The following is a 17,567-nucleotide window of genomic DNA, read 5'->3' as shown; positions in this document are numbered from 1 at the left end:
CACATAACATGGAATGGAAATGTTACTTTTTGGGGTGGTGCTTTGCAGAATCCCTCAACAGGCAAGGCCAGTGGCTTTGTTCATATAGTTCCTATATGCATTCAAGTCACTTCTGACTTATGGCAACCCTAAAGGGAAGCTATCATGGGGTTTTCTTGGCAAGTTTTGTTCAGAGGGGGTTTGACATTTCCTTCTCCTGAGGCTGACTATAGGCCTGTTACAGACTGCCAAAATAAAGCTGCTTGGGGTCTCTTTGGAGGTATGCTGTTTAAATGATGCATGCATCCTAAGAATCCGGAAGCTGCGCCAAAGCTGCACTCCAGTGCTTAGGAATGGAGTGTGGCTTTGGCGCGACCTCCGGACTCTTAGGAACCATGCGTCATTTAAACAGCATACCTCCAAAGAGACCCCAAGCAGCTTTATTTTGGCAGTCTGTAACAGGCCATAGATTCATTTAGCAGCTCTTTCACATTGCTGAAATAAAGCTGACACATGGTATAGCGGTTGAAGCCTTAGACTCTGGAGACCAGGGTTCAAATCCTGGCTCAGCCATGTAAACCCACTGGGTGACCCTGGGCAAGTCGCACTCTCTCAGCCTCAGAGGATGGCAACGGCAAACCTCCTCTGAACAAAACTTGCCGAGAACACCTTGAGTCGGAAACGACTTGAAGGCACACAGCAACAACAACAACAACACTTCAACTCTCATGGCTCCATCCTGTGGAATCCTGGGAGCTGTAGTTTGGCAAGCCTGATCTGTCAGAGAGCTCTTGTGCCTCCCCAAACTACATGTCCCAGGTTTCTGCAGGATGGAATCATGGCAGTTAAATTGCTGTTAAATGTCTTTATTTCTGCAACGCTCTGTGTCGTCTGCTAACTGGTTGGTACAGCTACAATTCATAGCTTCAATCACTGGAAGAGATCACCTGGAGATCACTTTGGATCCTGCCTCAGCCATCCCACCCTGTTCTGCTTCCTCTTCTCTTTGGAGGGAAAGAGAGAGCAGGAACAAGAATTTGCTGCTCCAGAAGTCCTATCTTTCCCCCTTGTCTCCCAAGATCTGCCTGAAATTAAATAGGCCTATTGTGTCGAACCCAGCCAGGTCTCCTTGACGAAACAATGCCATTTGGACACAGTGATCCAATTAGCTGGTTTGCAGTCTCTCACATCTAAAGATAATCTTGTTGACTGTTTGCCTCCCCCAACTTTTTTTTATTTTATGGTACCAGGATTTGAAGCAAGATATCAATAGGTGTTGCTTAGGATAGCTATCATTGATGAATGGCTTGGGCACAGATCAGAGCATCTCATTCATAATAATAATGAAGGAGCCCTGGTGGCGCAGTGGGAAGGAGCCCTGGTGGCGCAGTGGGAAGGAGCCCTGGTGGCGAAGTGGGAAGGAGCCCTGGTGGCGAAGTGGGAAGGAGCCCTGGTGGCGCAGTGGGAAGGAGCCCTGGTGGCGAAGTGGGAAGGAGCCCTGGTGGCGCAGTGGTTCAATGCCTGTACTGCAGCCATTCACTCAAGACCACAAGGTTGCGAGTTCAAGACCAGCAAAAGGGCCCAAGCTCGACTCAGGCTTGCATCCTTCCGAGGAGGGAGCTAAAATGAGTACCCAGACTGTTGGGGGCTAATTAGCTTACTTGCTAATTAGCTTACTTGCTGTTCTGTTACTTGCTGAAGGTTTTTTAAAGCCTTTTTAAAGGCTTCCAATGTACCACTAGAACGGATCTCTTAGAATCATAGAATCGTAGAGTTGGAAGAGACCACTAGGGCCATCCAGTCCAACCCCCTTCTGCCATGCAGGAAATCCAAATCAAAGCATCCCCAACAGATGTCCATCCAGCCTCTGCTTAAAGACCTCCAAGGAAGGAGATTCTATCTTCCGGGAGAGCGTTCCAAAGAGTAGGCGCTGTCGCTGAGTAAGCTCTGTGGGTTGTTGCCAGTCTCATCTTAGGATGTTCAAGTAGGAGTTTCCCCATTGTTCTAAGGGTGCGGGGCAGATTATATAGGGAGAGGCGTTCCCTCAAGTAACTCGGGCCCAAGCCATGTAGGGCTTTAAAGGTAATAACCAACACTTTGTATTGGGACCGGAAGGTAATAACCAACACTTTGTATTGGGACCGGAAGGTAATAACCAACACTTTGTATTGGCACGTATCAAGACTCATCCCTCATCTCATCATCTTTTTCCTCCCCCTTGGTAGAGGTTTGGGGTCTTTGAAGGCTTGACTTCTTTGTCGTTGAATAAGCAATGTTTTAGCCCCCCCAGGCATCTCCATACAGAGGGCAGGTTTTGGTCTAATAGCTTCTGCTCTTAGTTATTAAGGCTGGTTGGGCAAACAGGGGAAGGAAAAGGTGACAGAGGCCTGTTACAGACTGCCAAAATAAGGCTGCTTGGGGTCTCTTTGGAGGTATGCTGTTTAAATGATGCATGCATCCTAAGAATCCGGAAGCTGCGCCAAAGCTGCACTCCAGTGCTTAGGAATGGAGTGTGGCTTTGGCGCGACCTCCGGACTCTTAGGACCTATGCATCATTTAAAGAGCATACCTCCAAAGAGACCCGAAGCAGCTTTATTTTGGCAGTCTGTAACAGGCCAGAGCTTTAGGGAGAGTTCAAAGACATAGCCATGTAAGTCTGTAGAATCAGTATGTAGAGAGTATGTAGCACCTTGGAGACTCATTGAGTGAAAGAAGTTGGCAGACTTCAGTCTACTTCCTCAGATGCATACTGTGGAGTGGAAGACTCCATTCCACTATATGCATTCTGAGGAAGAAGACTGAAGTTTAGGAAAGCTCATGCTGCCAACTTCTTTCTTTCAATTAGTCCCAAAGTTGCTACAAGATCTCTCTACAGACAGAGCTTTAGGGAGTCTGTTCAATTCAGCCTTTAGGGGTGTCATTTGGTTGGTGTGGGGAGTGCGGACTGCACTGGGGGACACCTAAGAGGGGGTTTCATCCGCTGCGATGGTGGAAAGGGGTAACTCATGGATCTGGAGGGTTTGCTAGCTGAATAGGAAAGTGAATTTCCTCCCTTTCACACCCGTTCATCAGCTCTGTCATGCCTGGATGCGCCAGTCCCATTAATTACAACAGCATAGTAAAATGGTGTCCTATAAAATGGCATAATCAAATGTTTATTGGAATTTATGTATATTTGGGTTCATGGATAAGGACCCTGTGGATACAGAAGTCCGACTGTACAAGTGAAATCTTCCTCCGTTAAATCCATTGATATAAAATCCATGGTTATGGAGGGCTGACTATCCTAGGCATGCCATTGCAGGCCTGAATAAGGATATGCCCCATAGTTGGCACACTCTTGGCACAGGAAAATATGAGCTGGGCTGGTAGTCAAATGACTTAAAATACAGTGGAGCTTTGCCTTACGCGGGGGATCTGCGTAAGCTTGAGCCCCATTCAATATAATGGGGCTCGTGCTCGCGGCGGTGCGGTGCGTGTGCGACGTGGCTTCCGCGTAAATAGGAAGCCGTGTATGGTGCAACCGTGTATGGAACACCCGTGTATGGAGCGGGCGCACTGTACTTGTGACTGGACTTTGACTTCTTTCACACTTGAGGGCTGCAAGTTACTTTAGGGAGTTTGGAAGGGGTTATTCCCTGTAACCAATATGGCTGAGGGGTTCAGGTGGGGTCTGTCACTGTGGCCTCCAAAGAGTGCCTGCTATGGTTGCTTCATTCTGCCTAAAGTAGAAGCTTCTAATCTAATTTTATCCCTGCTTTGGGGAGTTTTGTGTCCCATGGCTCGGTTCCAGAAGTGTATCTTCAATGTCCATCTTTGATTTGTCCACTCTTCTGCCTTCTGAAGTGGCAAAGGGAGAGACAGCCTTTGTAGCCATGGCATCCTGCATCTCCAGAGGCTCCCCGTTGTCATTTCTGGGGTCATCCTATTGCCACGTGAAGACCTTATTTGCTCAGATTGCTTTCAGTGATGACTTAGGGTGCATCTACACCGTAGAAATAATGTAGCATAGGATTAAAACAAGGTATGCATATGGACATTGTGCATGTATGTGTGGCAATGGATAAGGCAAAAGACTGCCTTCCATCTGCATCCTATTAGTGCATCCTGTACGGATTGAGTCTCCTTATCTGAAATGCTTGGCACCAGAAGCATTTTGGATTTCAGAGTTTTTCAGATTGGGGAATATTTGCATATACATAATGATGCATATTGGAGACGGGACCCAAGTCTAAACACAAAATTCATTTATGCTTCATATACACCTTATACGCGTAGCCCGAAGGTAACAAAGTTGGTGTACACCGAATCATCAGAAAGCAAAGGTGTCAATGTCTCAGCCACCTATGTGGGCAATTTTGGATTTTGGCATAAGGGAATCTCAACCTGTACTCTGAAAAACAGTTTCAAAAAACTTCAATAGCACGGGGCCTGTATAGAGGAGGAATATAATATTTCTGCATGTTGTAAACATTTGAAACCTGGCCCTAAGGGGTTGCTTCTTGTCCTCTCCCTCCCCACATCTAGCCAGCTGTGAATCCAAGAGGCAGGCATTTCTCTTTCTACTGAGGCAAGTGCAACCTTGACACCCTTGGTGGCTTCCTAAAGTTGGGCCGTCCGATACACAGAGTCTTGGTTGCTACCTAGAAGACCGATATGCAAAGGGATCTTGTAGCACATTTGAGACTAACTGAGCAGTTGTAACAAGGTGTGGCATAAGCTTCCATAGATGTGGTCTCCTTCTTCAGTTGCATGGAGTGAACTGGTGCTCCTCGAAGGTGCTGTAAGATCCTTTGCATACTGATATTCCAGAATCAGTATTCCTCCAAAGTTGTGCTTTGGGTCACTTTGGAGATAGGCTGTTTAAATGACACATGCATATTAAGAGGCCAGAAGCTGCGCCAAAGGTGTGCTCCAGAACTTAGGACTGGAGTGTGGCTTTGGTGCAGCTTCTGGCCTCTTAGGACACATGCATCATTCAAATAGCATACCTCCAAAGTGACCTGAAGCAGCTTTATTTAGGCCTGTCTGTTTGGGCCCTATGTCTCCTACCCCCTAGAAGACCAAAGTCCCCTTAAAACCAAACTAGCTGGCCAGCCTCAGAAAATCAAATGAAACAATGCATGAACGGTGTCTTTCTGAGTGGCGGGGGCTGTAAGCCCGATCAAATCTGCTCCTTTCTCTTTCAGAATTCAACCAGACAGTCCAGGGTTCTGGAAATATGACAGACAAAAGCAGTCAAGATCAGCTGCTGTTTCTCTTTCCAGAGTTCAACCAGCAAAGCCAGGGCATGGGCCAGATAGACGACCCCTGTGCCGAAACGCCCAGCAAGAAGATGCGGCGCAACCGCTTCAAGTGGGGTCCTGCTTCTCAGCAGATATTGTACCAGGCCTACGACCGGCAAAAGAACCCCAGCAAGGAAGAAAGGGAAGCCTTGGTAGAGGAGTGCAACAGGTAAACCCCAACTCCCCATCCTCCAAAAACCCTTAAAACGAGAACCAGGGTAAATAAATATATACAGTCAGCCCTCCATATTTGCAGTTTTGACTTTTGCAGGTTTGATTATTCACCGATTTCATTGATACGTTCTCTTTAGGAATCTCTAGGTCCTCTAGTGTGACTGTGCTAGACGTTGACCATAGAGTCATGCTGGAGGACCTAGAGATTCCTAGAGAAAACACTCCTCTAGGCATTTCTAGCTTCGCCAGCGTGATTTTATGGTCAAATTTCAGTTGATGTTGACCATAGAGTTGCGCTGAAAGACTTAGAGATTCCTACAGAAACACTTCTCTAGGCATTTCTAGCTTTTCTACAGCGATTCTATGGTTAGCTTTCAGTTGATGTTGACCACAAAGTTGCAATTGAAGGACTTAGAGATTCCTAGAGAAAACACTTCTCTAGGCATTCCTGCATTCTCTAACATTATTCTACGGTCAAATTTCAATTGATGCTGACCACAGAGTTGTGCTTGAAGGACCTAGAGACTCCTAAAGAAAACACTTCTCCAGGCATTTCTAGGTTCTGCATGCGATTCTATGGTCAACGTTTGGTCCATGTTGACCACAGAGTTGCACCGGAGGACCTAGAGGTTCCTAGAGAGGTAAAAACAATCTCAGTAGTTATTGTATTTGTGCTTTTTCCACTTTCACAGGAGTCCTGTGCCAAAAGAATGTGGATGTGTGGACTGTAAATGGGCAACTTCTCTTGTTGAGTCTAATTAAATAGCAGCTTCTTGGCAGATGGCACAGCTTTTGTTGTTTCAAAGCAAACCTCCATTGTGTGCAACGTCTGGCACATTCTGTGTCACAGGGAAGAGAACCTACTTTTCCCAATACCTAGCGTAAGTCAACAACAGAGGTTGTAGGAGCAAACCTGTACAATTTGTAACTGAAACTGCTGCCAAGATAAATGAAGCCCACTGGGCATCTAAAATACAGTAGCAAAGAAAGGCACAAATCCTATTCAAAGATATAGCCATATTAGTCTGTAGAGAGAACGTAGAGAGAACTTGTAGCATCTTTGAGACTCACTGAAAGAAAGGCCTGTTACAGACTGCCCAAATAAAGCTGCTTGGGGTCTCTTTGGAGGTATGCTATTTAAATGACGCATGGATCCTAAGAGTCCGGAGGTCGCGCCAAAGCCACACTCCATTCCTAAGCGCTGGAGTGCAGCTTTGGTGCAGCTTCCGGATTCTTAGGATGCTCACGCCAAAGCCACACTCCATTCCTAAGCGCTGGAGTGCAGCTTTGGTGCAGCTTCTGGATTCTTAGGATGCTCGCGCCAAAGCCACACTCCATTCCTAAGCACTGGAGTGCAGCTTTGGTGCAGCTTCTGGATTCTTAGGATGCTCACGCCAAAGCCACACTCCATTCCTAAGCGCTGGAGTGCAGCTTTGGTGCAGCTTCTGGATTCTTAGGACGCTCGCACCAAAGCCACACTCCATTCCTAAGCGCTGGAGTGCAGCTTTGGTGCAGCTTCTGGATTCTTAGGGTGCTCGCGCCAAAGCCACACTCCATTCCTAAGCGCTGGAGAGCAGCTTTGGTGCAGCTTCTGGATTCTTAGGATGCTCACGCCAAAGCCACACTCCATTCCTAAGCACTGGAGTGCAGCTTTGGTGCAGCTTCTGGATTCTTAGGGTGCTCGCGCCAAAGCCACACTCCATTCCTAAGCACTGGAGTGCAGCTTTGGTGCAGCTTCCAGATTCTTAGGATGCACGCATCATTTAAACAGCATACTTCCAAAGAGACTCCAAGCAGCTTTATTTTGGCAGTCTGGAACAGGCCAAAGACATTGGCAGCAGGAGCTTTCCTAGACTAAAGTCTACTTCCTCAGCAAATTTAAAACCATACAAATTAAGAATAGTACCTAAACATTAAAAAGTATAGCTATAAGGAGCTCATAGCGGGAGATACAGTCCTGCCGATAACCTGGACCCAAACAGTACAGGGCTTTATAGATCAAAATCATGTTGAATTGTGTCTGGAAATGGACCCTCAGCTAATGGAGCCGTTGCAATGAGTGTTGTGTTGACTTCAATCCCATCCAACAATTGATACTCTTATTGAAACTATCTAGTATGCTTCCAGACAGTCTCTCAACCGGTCGAAGTGAAGGTGTACAGTGCCTGAAATTATTTTGGCATGGGAACTCATGAACGCTTGCATCCCTACTCCTTCAAGCATCTTTCCTCATCTCCGACAGTAAAGATGCTCCAATAGTAAATAGTACAATCAGAACAACTTAAATCTCCAACAGTAAAAGAATACAGTAAGGACATATTAAATAAATATGGATTTCATGTCCATTCATGCCACACCAAATCTGCTGCCGCCTCATTCTGTCGAATGTTAGAAACACAGTTCAGTAAGGCTGCATCCGCACTGCAGAAATAATCCGGTTGGGCACCACTTTAATCGCAATGGTCCAAGGTTATGATATTATGAGAATTATGGTTCGTTGTGGCACCAGAGGTCTCTGACGGAGAAAGCTAAATGTCTCACAAAACGACTAATCTCAGAATCCCATGCAGTTAAAGTGGCGTCAACCTGGATTATTTTTTTGCAGTGCAGATGCAGCCTTAAGTCTCTAGTGAAAATCTGCGAGCCGCCTTGGGCCCATTCCTAAGAGAAAGGCGGCATACAAATGAAATGGAATATATAAATGGCCATGCCTAGTATCTAAAAAGAACATTTGCTTCCCCAAACGAGTTATTACCCCATTTCTTCATCATTTTCTTCCACAGTTGACTGTGAGTTGACCATAGAATCCGCTGGAGAACCTAGAAAAATGCCTAGAGAAGTGTTTTATCAGCATTTCATCATAGTTAATCAGGCAATGCTCACCAACCCTTCTTCTCTCTTTGCAAGCTGCATGCGCATGGAGTCAAAAGAGGTAGCCATTGTTCTTGCATTCCCCAAGAACAATAAGACTGTGTATCTACAATAGTGTTTCAGATCTCTCCCTGATAGATATTCATTAGGAGTATAGCACCTTCCACTTTAATGTGCACAGCTATCTCTGGTCTCCAGGCCTCAGATACAATCCTCCCATTGATGTATTTATTTAAAACATTTCTACACTACCTCTTCAAGCAGAGGGACCTGATGTCCCAACCGCAAAAGAAGACAAGGCGCCGCAAAATGTAGAATTCAAAGATATAGCCGTGTTCGTCTGTGGGATCAGTATGTAGAGAGATCTTATAGCACCTTTGAGACTCACTGAAAGAAAGAAGTTGGCAGCAGGAGCTTTCCTAGACTTCAGTCTACTTCCTTAGATGCATATATAGGGTCAAGTATGTGGAGAGATCTTGGAGCACCTTTGAGACTCACTGAAAGGAAGAAGTTGGCAGCAGGAGCTTTCCTAGACTTCAGTCTACTTCCTTAGATGCATATATAGGGTCAAGTATGTGGAGAGATCTTGGAGCACCTTTGAGACTCACTGAAAGAAAGAAGTTGGCAGTGTGAGCTTTCCTAGACTTCAGTCTACTTCCTTAGATGCATATATAGGGTCAAGTATGTGGAGAGATCTTGGAGCACCTTTGAGACTCACTGAAAGGAAGAAGTTGGCAGCAGGAGCTTTCCTAGATTTCAGTCTACTTCCTTAGATGCATATATAGGGTCAAGTATGTGGAGAGATCTTGGAGCACCTTTGAGACTCACTGAAATAAAGAAGCAGCAGGAGCTTTCCTAGACTTCAGTCCACTTCCTTAGATGCATATATAGGGTCAAGTATGTGGAGAGATCTTGTAGCACCTTTGAGACTCACTGAAAGAAAGAAGTTGGCAGCAGGAGCTTTCCTAGACTTCAGTCTACTTCCTTAGATGCATATATAGGGTCAAGTATGTGGAGAGATCTTGGAGCACCTTTGAGACTCACTGAAAGAAAGAAGTTGGCAGCAGGAGCTTTCCTAGACTTCAGTCTACTTCCTTAGATGCATATATAGGGTCAAGTATGTGGAGAGATCTTGTAGCACCTTTGAGACTCACTGAAAGAAAGAAGTTGGCAGCAGGAGCTTTCCTAGACTTCAGTCTACTTCCTTAGATGCATATATAGGGTCAAGTATGTGGAGAGATCTTGTAGCACCTTTGAGACTCACTGAAAGAAAGAAGTTGGCAGCAGGAGCTTTCCTAGACTTCAGTCTACTTCCTTAGATGCATATATAGGGTCAAGTATGTGGAGAGATCTTGTAGCACCTTTGAGACTCACTGAAAGAAAGAAGTTGGCAGCAGGAGCTTTCGTAGACCAATGCATCCGAGGAAGTAGACGGAAGTCTAGGAATAAACAGGTTGCTTCCTCTGCTGTATATCTAATACCCATCATTGTATTATGTAGATCTTGTAGCATCTTTGATACTAACTGAAAGAAAGAAGTTGGCAGCATGAGCTTTTGTGGACTTCAGTCTACTTCCTCAAATGCATTTGGTAGACTTTAAGTCTATGAAAGCTCCTGCTGCCAATTTCTTTCTTTCAGTTCATCTCAAAGGTGCTATAAGATCTCTCTACATACTGATTCTAGAGACTAACACGGCTATATCTTTGAACCCCACCATCATTACGCTGCTTATTTCAACCTTCTGAATGTGTCCTTTTCATTTTTATTTGTCCTCCTAGGGCAGAATGCCTCCAGCGAGGTGTGTCCCCTTCGAAAGCGCATGGCTTGGGTTCAAATTTGGTGACGGAAGTCCGCGTCTACAACTGGTTTGCAAACCGGAGGAAAGAGGAGGCCTTTCGCCAAAAGTTGGCCATGGATGCCTACAACACAGGCCAGCCTCACACCATGAACCTTTTGCTCTCTCACGGCTCTCCTCACCATGCCCAAACCAGCTCTTCCCCGCCGAGCAAAATGCCAGGTAAGCTAAGTCTGAGATCAGTTGTTTTCCAAAGAAATGGACAGAAATGTGTGTGTTTGTATGCCAACTACAGGTTGAGTCTCCCTTAATCTGGAAATCCAAAATCCAAAATACCCCCAAATCCAAAATACCCCCAAATCCAAAACTGTCCACATGTGTGGCTGAGATAGTAACACCTTTCATATCTAATGCTTCACAAATTTTGTTTCATGTGTACATGAAACATAAATTAATTTCATGTTTAGGTTTGGGTCCCGTCCCCAAGATATCGCATTATCTATATGCAAATATTCTAAAACAATTTAAAAATCCCAAATCGAAGCATTTCAGATAAAGGAGACTCAACCTGTCATGTGATGAACCCTTGATGTGCAGCAAAATCTTGCACCTTGGAGTGCGGCTGCTGTAGTTTACTTGCTTTCCTTCTTGCCACTGCGATTCTGTTCCCATCGCCATAAAATGTTCCATGTTCAGTATTCATCAGTGCTTGGAAGTAAAGATTTACTTGCAACACATTTCCAATGAATGGAGGAAGGGTGTGACAAGGGCATGGCAGAGTGACATTTCAAAAGTAACATAATGGGTAGAATTCAGGCGGCACACTACAATCAACAAAACAGTGGTGTGTTACAGACTGCCAAAATAAAGCTGCTTCGGGTCTCTTTGGAGGTATGCTGTTTAAATGATGCATGCACCCTAAGAATCCGGAAGCTGCACCAAAGCTGCACTCCAGTGCTTAGGAATGGAGTGTGGCTTTGGCACAACCTCCGGACTCTTAGGACCCGTGCATCGTTTAAATAGCATACCTCCAAAGAGACCCGAAGCAGCTTTATTTTGGCAGTCTGTAACAGGCCAGTAATACCTTTATTGGACTAACCAAAATGTACAAAATAGATGTTGCAAGCTTTCGAAGCTCCACCGGCTTCTTCATCAGGCAATGTAATGGCTATGAAGAAGGTAAGGCATTAGAGAAATAAGCTACTCAGAGCTGTCAATTTCTGTCTGCAATCTCATGTCACTGCTACACAACCGTGGAAAAAAGCGAAACCTTTACCATGGAGTACCAAAATGATTTTAATCAACGAGTGGGAACTACATTGCTAGAATGTGTTTCAGAGAAGGAAACCCAACTTGCCCCACTGAAACAGAGATTGGAAAGAGACAAGAGTGTAGGAGAGAGTTGGCGTTTAATCTGGGGGGTGGGGAGAGACTGAATGAGCGAGTGGTAGTGCTGTGGAGCAAGGCGCATTGTTGGGGAAAACAATCCCCATTGTTCCCGTACCTGTAATCTACACACCAAAGTCAGTGAGCTCAAGAGGCAAACAACCGAAATCAGCTCTGTGACAAGCGCTCCGGTCACTGTAGGGTCACTAGCGCTTTTCTTTGGGGGGAGGTCTCACTGCTGGTGCCTTAAACAATTGAGCATCCTCTCCCTCTCCCCACCCTCCATTCCTTTTAAAGGATGGCGGCGAAGGGACCTCTGGTGCCCTCCTATCCTATTTGGGAATGAGAGGCCCACACCTGGCAATTCCAAGGCCGACGGAGGAATCCGTTTTTACAGATGGTGGAAAGAGTCCAGGTAGAATCTGGGCTGAATCTTTGTTGCGAATGCATCCGATTAACGTGAAACCGAAGGCTTTCATAGCCGGCATCCATGGATTTTTTGCGGGATTTTCATGCTATGTGGCCATGTTTTAGAAGAGAATTCTCTGAAGATGCCAGCCACGGATGCTGGAGAAACATCAGGAATAAACTCTTCTAGAACATGGCTACATAGCCCAAAAAACACCCACAAAAAAACTAGGCATCCAATTAAGTTTTATCCGATTGACCCAAGATAATCGATCTCAAGTCTTTTCCCGATGTCGGGTTTTTTAGCACGACTATGCATATGCTCTCGCTTATGCATTCTGGGTTTGTTGGAACCACCTTGATGCACATCTCTGCATGTTTCATGGCACACATGTGCTAGCACTTGAATGAAGACAGAGTCGACGATGCGAATGTATTCCAGACACATTAAAGACATGCATTACAGTCAATTCCTCTTTAACTGCCACAGCCTCCTTCCTACAGAATCCTGAGAGTTATAGTTTGGCGATGGCCCCACCACTCTTTGACCAAGAAAGCTAAAGATGATAAATCCCAGGATCCCATAGGATGGTGCTACAAGCCCTTAAAGTGGTGTGAAGTCAAAGGCTTTCATGGCCGGTATCCATAGTTTTTTGTGGGTTGTTCAGGCTATATGGCCATGTTCTGGAAGAGTTTGTATCTGACATTTCACCAGCATCTGTGGTTGGCATCTTCGGAGATGAAAACCACCACTTCAAGTGGTGTCAAACTGCATTATTTCTACAGCGTAGATGCACCCTACATCAGCTTGTCCTCTTATCAGTTTAAGGGCCAGGAAAGTTAAAAGAGAGGGAGGTATAATGGTTCAAAGTTCAAAATAGATTTCAGTCCCTGCAGAGCAGGGAGCCGCAAAATCGTACAGAGGAATGCTGCCTTTTAATCTACACAAGCTTACTTGGAAATAGGTTCCCCAGAGATAAGAGGGACTTTCTCCCAGGACTGCAGCCTTGGTCTTTCTGTGCCTGCTTTTATACAAACGCTGAGATGCAACCCTTTAGTAAAGTTGTCCCTCCATATCCACAGATTTTTTATTCATGGATTCAAGCACTTGCAGATTAAAAACATTCTACAAAATCTAAATTCCATTTAGATTTTGCCATTTTATATGAGACGCCATTTTACGATGCCACTGTATCTAATGAGATTTGAGCATCCACAGATTTGGGTATCCACAGAGGGTCCTATAACCAAACCCAATAGACACCAAGGACCCTCTGTATTAGGCAACTTCTGATGCTCTTCTTTCAAGATCACTCCAAATCCGGGATAAAGAAATGAATCACGAAGAGTTATGTGCCTAGCACTCCAGAGATGAACAAAGCATCGTCAAAGGAGAAAAGCAGAAAAGAGTTAAAGACCTATGGCCCTATACAGACAGGCCAAAATAAAGCTGCTTCGGGTCACTTTGGAGGTATGGTGTTTCAATGATGCATGCGTCCTAAGAGTCTGGAAGTTGCACCGAAGCTGCACTCCAGTCCTTAGGACTGGATCATGGTTTTGGTGCGGCTTCTGGACTCTTAGGACGCATGTATCATTGAAACACCATACCTCCAAAGTGACTCGAAGCAGCTTTATTTTGGCTGTCTGTATCAGGCCTTAGTTAGCTTTAACTGGAGTAGGCCCATTGAATCAAGTGTTGATGTACCATTCAACAGTTTTGTTTTAGATGGGATTTCCCAACAAGGCCAGTGAGTCTTAGTGCAAAAGTGGGCAGAAATCCGTCAGATCTAGTGACAGATCCCTGGGAGATTTGTGGTGGATTGTTAGCAAGCGTTTTAAACTCCCCATAATAGGAATTAAAAACTTATTTTCCTTTGCTCAGGTAGATTGCTGAAAAAGAAAGAATATTGTGTCCAGTTCTGGGCACCACAATTCAGAAAGGACATTGAGAAACTGGAGCGTGTCCAAAGGAGGGCGACAAAAATGGTGAAGGGTCTGGAAACCATGCCCTATGAGGAACGACTTAGGGAGCTGGGGATGTTTAGCCTGGAGAAAAGAAGGTTAAGAGGTGATATGATAGCCCTGTTTAAATATTTGAAAGGATGTCATATTGAGGAGGGAGCAAGCTTGTTTTCTGCTGCTCCAGAGAACAGGACCCGGAACAATGGATGCAAGCTACAGGAAAAGAGATTCCACCTGAACATTAGGAGGAACTTCCTGACAGTAAGGGCTGTTACGCAGTGGAATGCACTTCCTCGGAAGGTGATAGAGTCTCCTTCCTTGGAGGTCTTTAAACAGAGGCTGGATGGCCATCTGTCAGGGATGCTTTGAATTGGATTTCCTGCATGGCAGAATGGGGTTGGACTGGATGGCCCTTGGGGTCTCTTCCAACTCTATGATTCTATGATTCTATGATTCTATGATTGTAATGTGGAATGAGGACAGTTAGCTCATTTCTGATATGGACTGTGTCTTCCCGATCCAAAATGTTTGGGACCAGAAGTATCCGGGATTTCAGAGTTTTTTGGATTTTGGAATATTTGTACCAACATAATGAAATATCTTGGAGAGAGAAAACAAGTCTAAACATGACATTTATTTACGCCTTGTGCATTACACCTAATGTAGCTTGGCAGTTAAAATGGTGCCAGACTGCTTGAATTCTGCAGTGTAGATACACTCTCAGTGATATCTGCCACCTGGCTTCAACTAGGGGAGTTCGAGAACCAGAAAGCAGATCCTGAGAGCCAACATGGCGTTGCATTTGGGGTGTTGGACTATGACTCTGGAGACCAGGATAGGAATCCTGGCTTGGCCATGGAAACCGACAGTGGGCACATCACACTGTCTCAGTTTCCGAGAATGGCAATGGGAACCCCCTCTGAAGAAATGTGCCAAGAAAAGCTTAGGGTTGCCATAAGTCGGAAACGACTTGAAGGCACACAACAACAACAGACCCCGTAATCTGCAGGATTGAAACCAAACTCCGAATGCCCCTTTGAAGCCACTCGCGGTGCCCACTCCTGCCCCCTCGGTGACCACGGGGTGACCCTTGCGGAGGAATGCCCCATTCATTCCTGGTGATGGTGACAGAGTAGGGAGCCGGCCTTTCTGTTGGAGCCTGATTGCTTACAAGATGCCCTGCAAGCACATTGTCAGCAAAATCAGCTGTTTTCTGTGTTTCCCCCACCCCAACTTTACAATAATACGCCAGCATGGAGTCTGGGGGTTGTCATGGCATTGTTTTTTTCGTTATGCATGCTTAATTGACAATTAAAGTTCGGCCTTTGAACTGTCCTGGGCCCCTTTGATGTATCCTCTGCATCCCCCCCCCCCCCACCAGTGTCTATCCAGTTCCCCTATCATGACATTCTTTTGTTTTTCTCTATTAAGGGCAGCTAGGATTGTTCAAACCAGAGTCCATTTTATTTAAGGAGGATGGGAAGGCCATTGAGATGGGACCCTTTTCTCTCCCTTCCCCAATCCCTTCCTTTTAATGCTGGCATTTGGATCAGCAGGAGATGTGGCCCTTCGCTTGCAGGCCTTGGAGGGCTCAGATGTTACTCTGCAAAAGAGAGGACTCTGTTGAAGAAACCTTGCAAAGAGATAGGGAAAAGGTATTATGTCATTTCTAGGTACACTGGAAGCTGTCTCTAGGAGTCATAGAATCATAGAATCATAGAATCGTAGAGTTGGAAGAGACCACTAGGGCCATCCAGTCCAACCCCATTCTGCCCAAGGGCCATCCGGTCCAACCCCATTCTGCCCAAGGGCCATCCGGTCCAACCCCATTCTGCCCAAGGGCCATCCGGTCCAACCCCATTCTGCCCAAGGGCCATCCGGTCCAACCCCATTCTGCCCAAGGGCCATCCGGTCCAAGCCCATTCTGCCCAAGGGCCATCCAGTCCAAGCCCATTCTGCCCAAGGGCCATCCGGTCCAAGCCCATTCTGCCCAAGGGCCATCCGGTCCAAGCCCATTCTGCCCAAGGGCCATCCGGTCCAAGCCCATTCTGCCCAAGGGCCATCCGGTCCAACCCCATTTTGCCCAAGGGCCATCCGGTCCAAGCCCATTCTGCCCAAGGGCCATCCGGTCCAAGCCCATTCTGCCCAAGGGCCTTCCGATCCAAGCCCATTCTGCCCTAGGGCCATCCGGTCCAACCCCCTTCTGCCATGCAGGAAATCCAAATCAAAGCATCCCTGACAGATGGCCATCCAGCCTCTGTTTAAAGACCTCCAAGGAAGGAGACTCTATCACCATGCCTATCAGTTTAGCTCAGTATTCGCCTTCCCCTTCTATAGACAAGACGGAGCCAAACTGATAGCTATGACTTCTAAAGACAGCTTCTGGCATAATTCAGTTCAGTTCATTTATTACAGCAAATAGCCAACATAAGGCATAATAGTTTCTCCCAATTCCTTTGCAAGATTTCTTCACTCTATAAGTTGCAGGGTGCATCCACATGGTAGAAATAATGGAGTTTGACATGACTTTAGCTATCGTGGCTCCTTCCGACAGTCTCCTGGGATTTGTGGTTTTGTGAGGCACCAGTAAGTTTTGGCAGCAAAGGTGAAAGACTGTGTAAAACTACAAATCCTGGGATTCCACGGTTAAAGCAGTGTCAAGCTGTATGGATTCTGCAGTGTATTTTCTTGGCTTTTTACCAGGACCTGTCTATTCTTCCTATGAAATGAACTGATCGTTTCGTTTCGCCCCTCTCGAAACACCAACCAAAGTTCCTATAGAGAAGCATATTTGAGGACAAAGGACATTATAGGGTTGCCTTAGGGCAGAGGTTCCAAAACTCTGGTCCTCCAGGTGTTTTGGACTTCAGTTCCCATAAGGCCCAGCCACCTTGGCTAATTGTCAGGAATTATGGGAGCTGAAGTCCAAAACATCTGGAGGAGCAAAGTTTGGGAATCACTGCTTTAGGGTCACCATAAGTCGGAAACACCTTGGAGGGACACGGCAATAACAACAACAACAACAACATGTAAATGTATTGATTTTACGATACAATGGCATATTTGCATTTCATGAACAATGGACGTTTAACCAAATCTTTTAAAAATGGGTTTTTAAGGCAGTGTTTTTGTTTTTGAAAAGCATGTGGAAAGAGGATGGACCGAATTCATGAACCAACAGCTCAGATGCTCTTATAGGCAAGATGTGGATTGATCCATCTGAAGCATGGATAGATCCATCTGAAATGCATTGATTTGTCTGAAACATGGATAGATCCATCTGAAACATGCATTAATTCATCTAAAACATGGATAGCTCCATCTAAAACATGGATAACTTCATCTGAAGCATGGATAGCTTCATCTGAAACATGAATTGATCCATCTGAGACATGCTTTGATTCATCTAAAAGATGGATAGCTCCATCTGAAACATGCATTGATTCATCTAAAAGATGGATAGCTCCATCTGAAACATGCATTGATTCATCTAAAACATGGATTGATTCATGTAGCTCCATCTGAAACATGGATAGCTCTATCTGAAACATGAACTGATTCATCTAAAACATGGATAGCTGCATCTAAAAGGTGGATAGCTCCATCTGAAACATGCATTGATTCATCTAAAACATGGATAGCTCCATCTGAAACATGGATTGATTCATGTAGCTCCATCTGAAACATGGATAGCTCTATCTGAAACA

At 45.5% G+C, this 17,567-nt stretch overlaps 1 protein-coding gene across 1 annotated transcript in view; it reads left to right on the top strand.

The window, feature by feature from the left end:
* LOC149286414 (hepatocyte nuclear factor 1-beta-like) overlaps nt 1-17,567 on the top strand; it is a 70,848-nt gene that overhangs the window by 25,656 nt on the left and 27,625 nt on the right. The window contains exons 3-4 of the mRNA XM_089494199.1: nt 5,169-5,433; nt 10,088-10,326. Coding sequence (XP_089350325.1) covers nt 5,169-5,433; nt 10,088-10,326 — 504 coding nt within the window. The remainder of the gene's footprint in view (nt 1-5,168; nt 5,434-10,087; nt 10,327-17,567) is intronic.

The sequence above is a fragment of the Sceloporus occidentalis genome, unplaced genomic scaffold, assembly GCF_023333645.1.
Source record: "Sceloporus occidentalis isolate IW3139 unplaced genomic scaffold, rSceOcc1.0.p SCAF_69, whole genome shotgun sequence".
NCBI classification, from domain to species: Eukaryota; Metazoa; Chordata; class Lepidosauria; order Squamata; family Phrynosomatidae; genus Sceloporus; species Sceloporus occidentalis.
The sequence above is the reverse complement of the archived record's forward strand: the minus strand, read 5'-3'. Positions and strand labels throughout refer to the sequence as shown.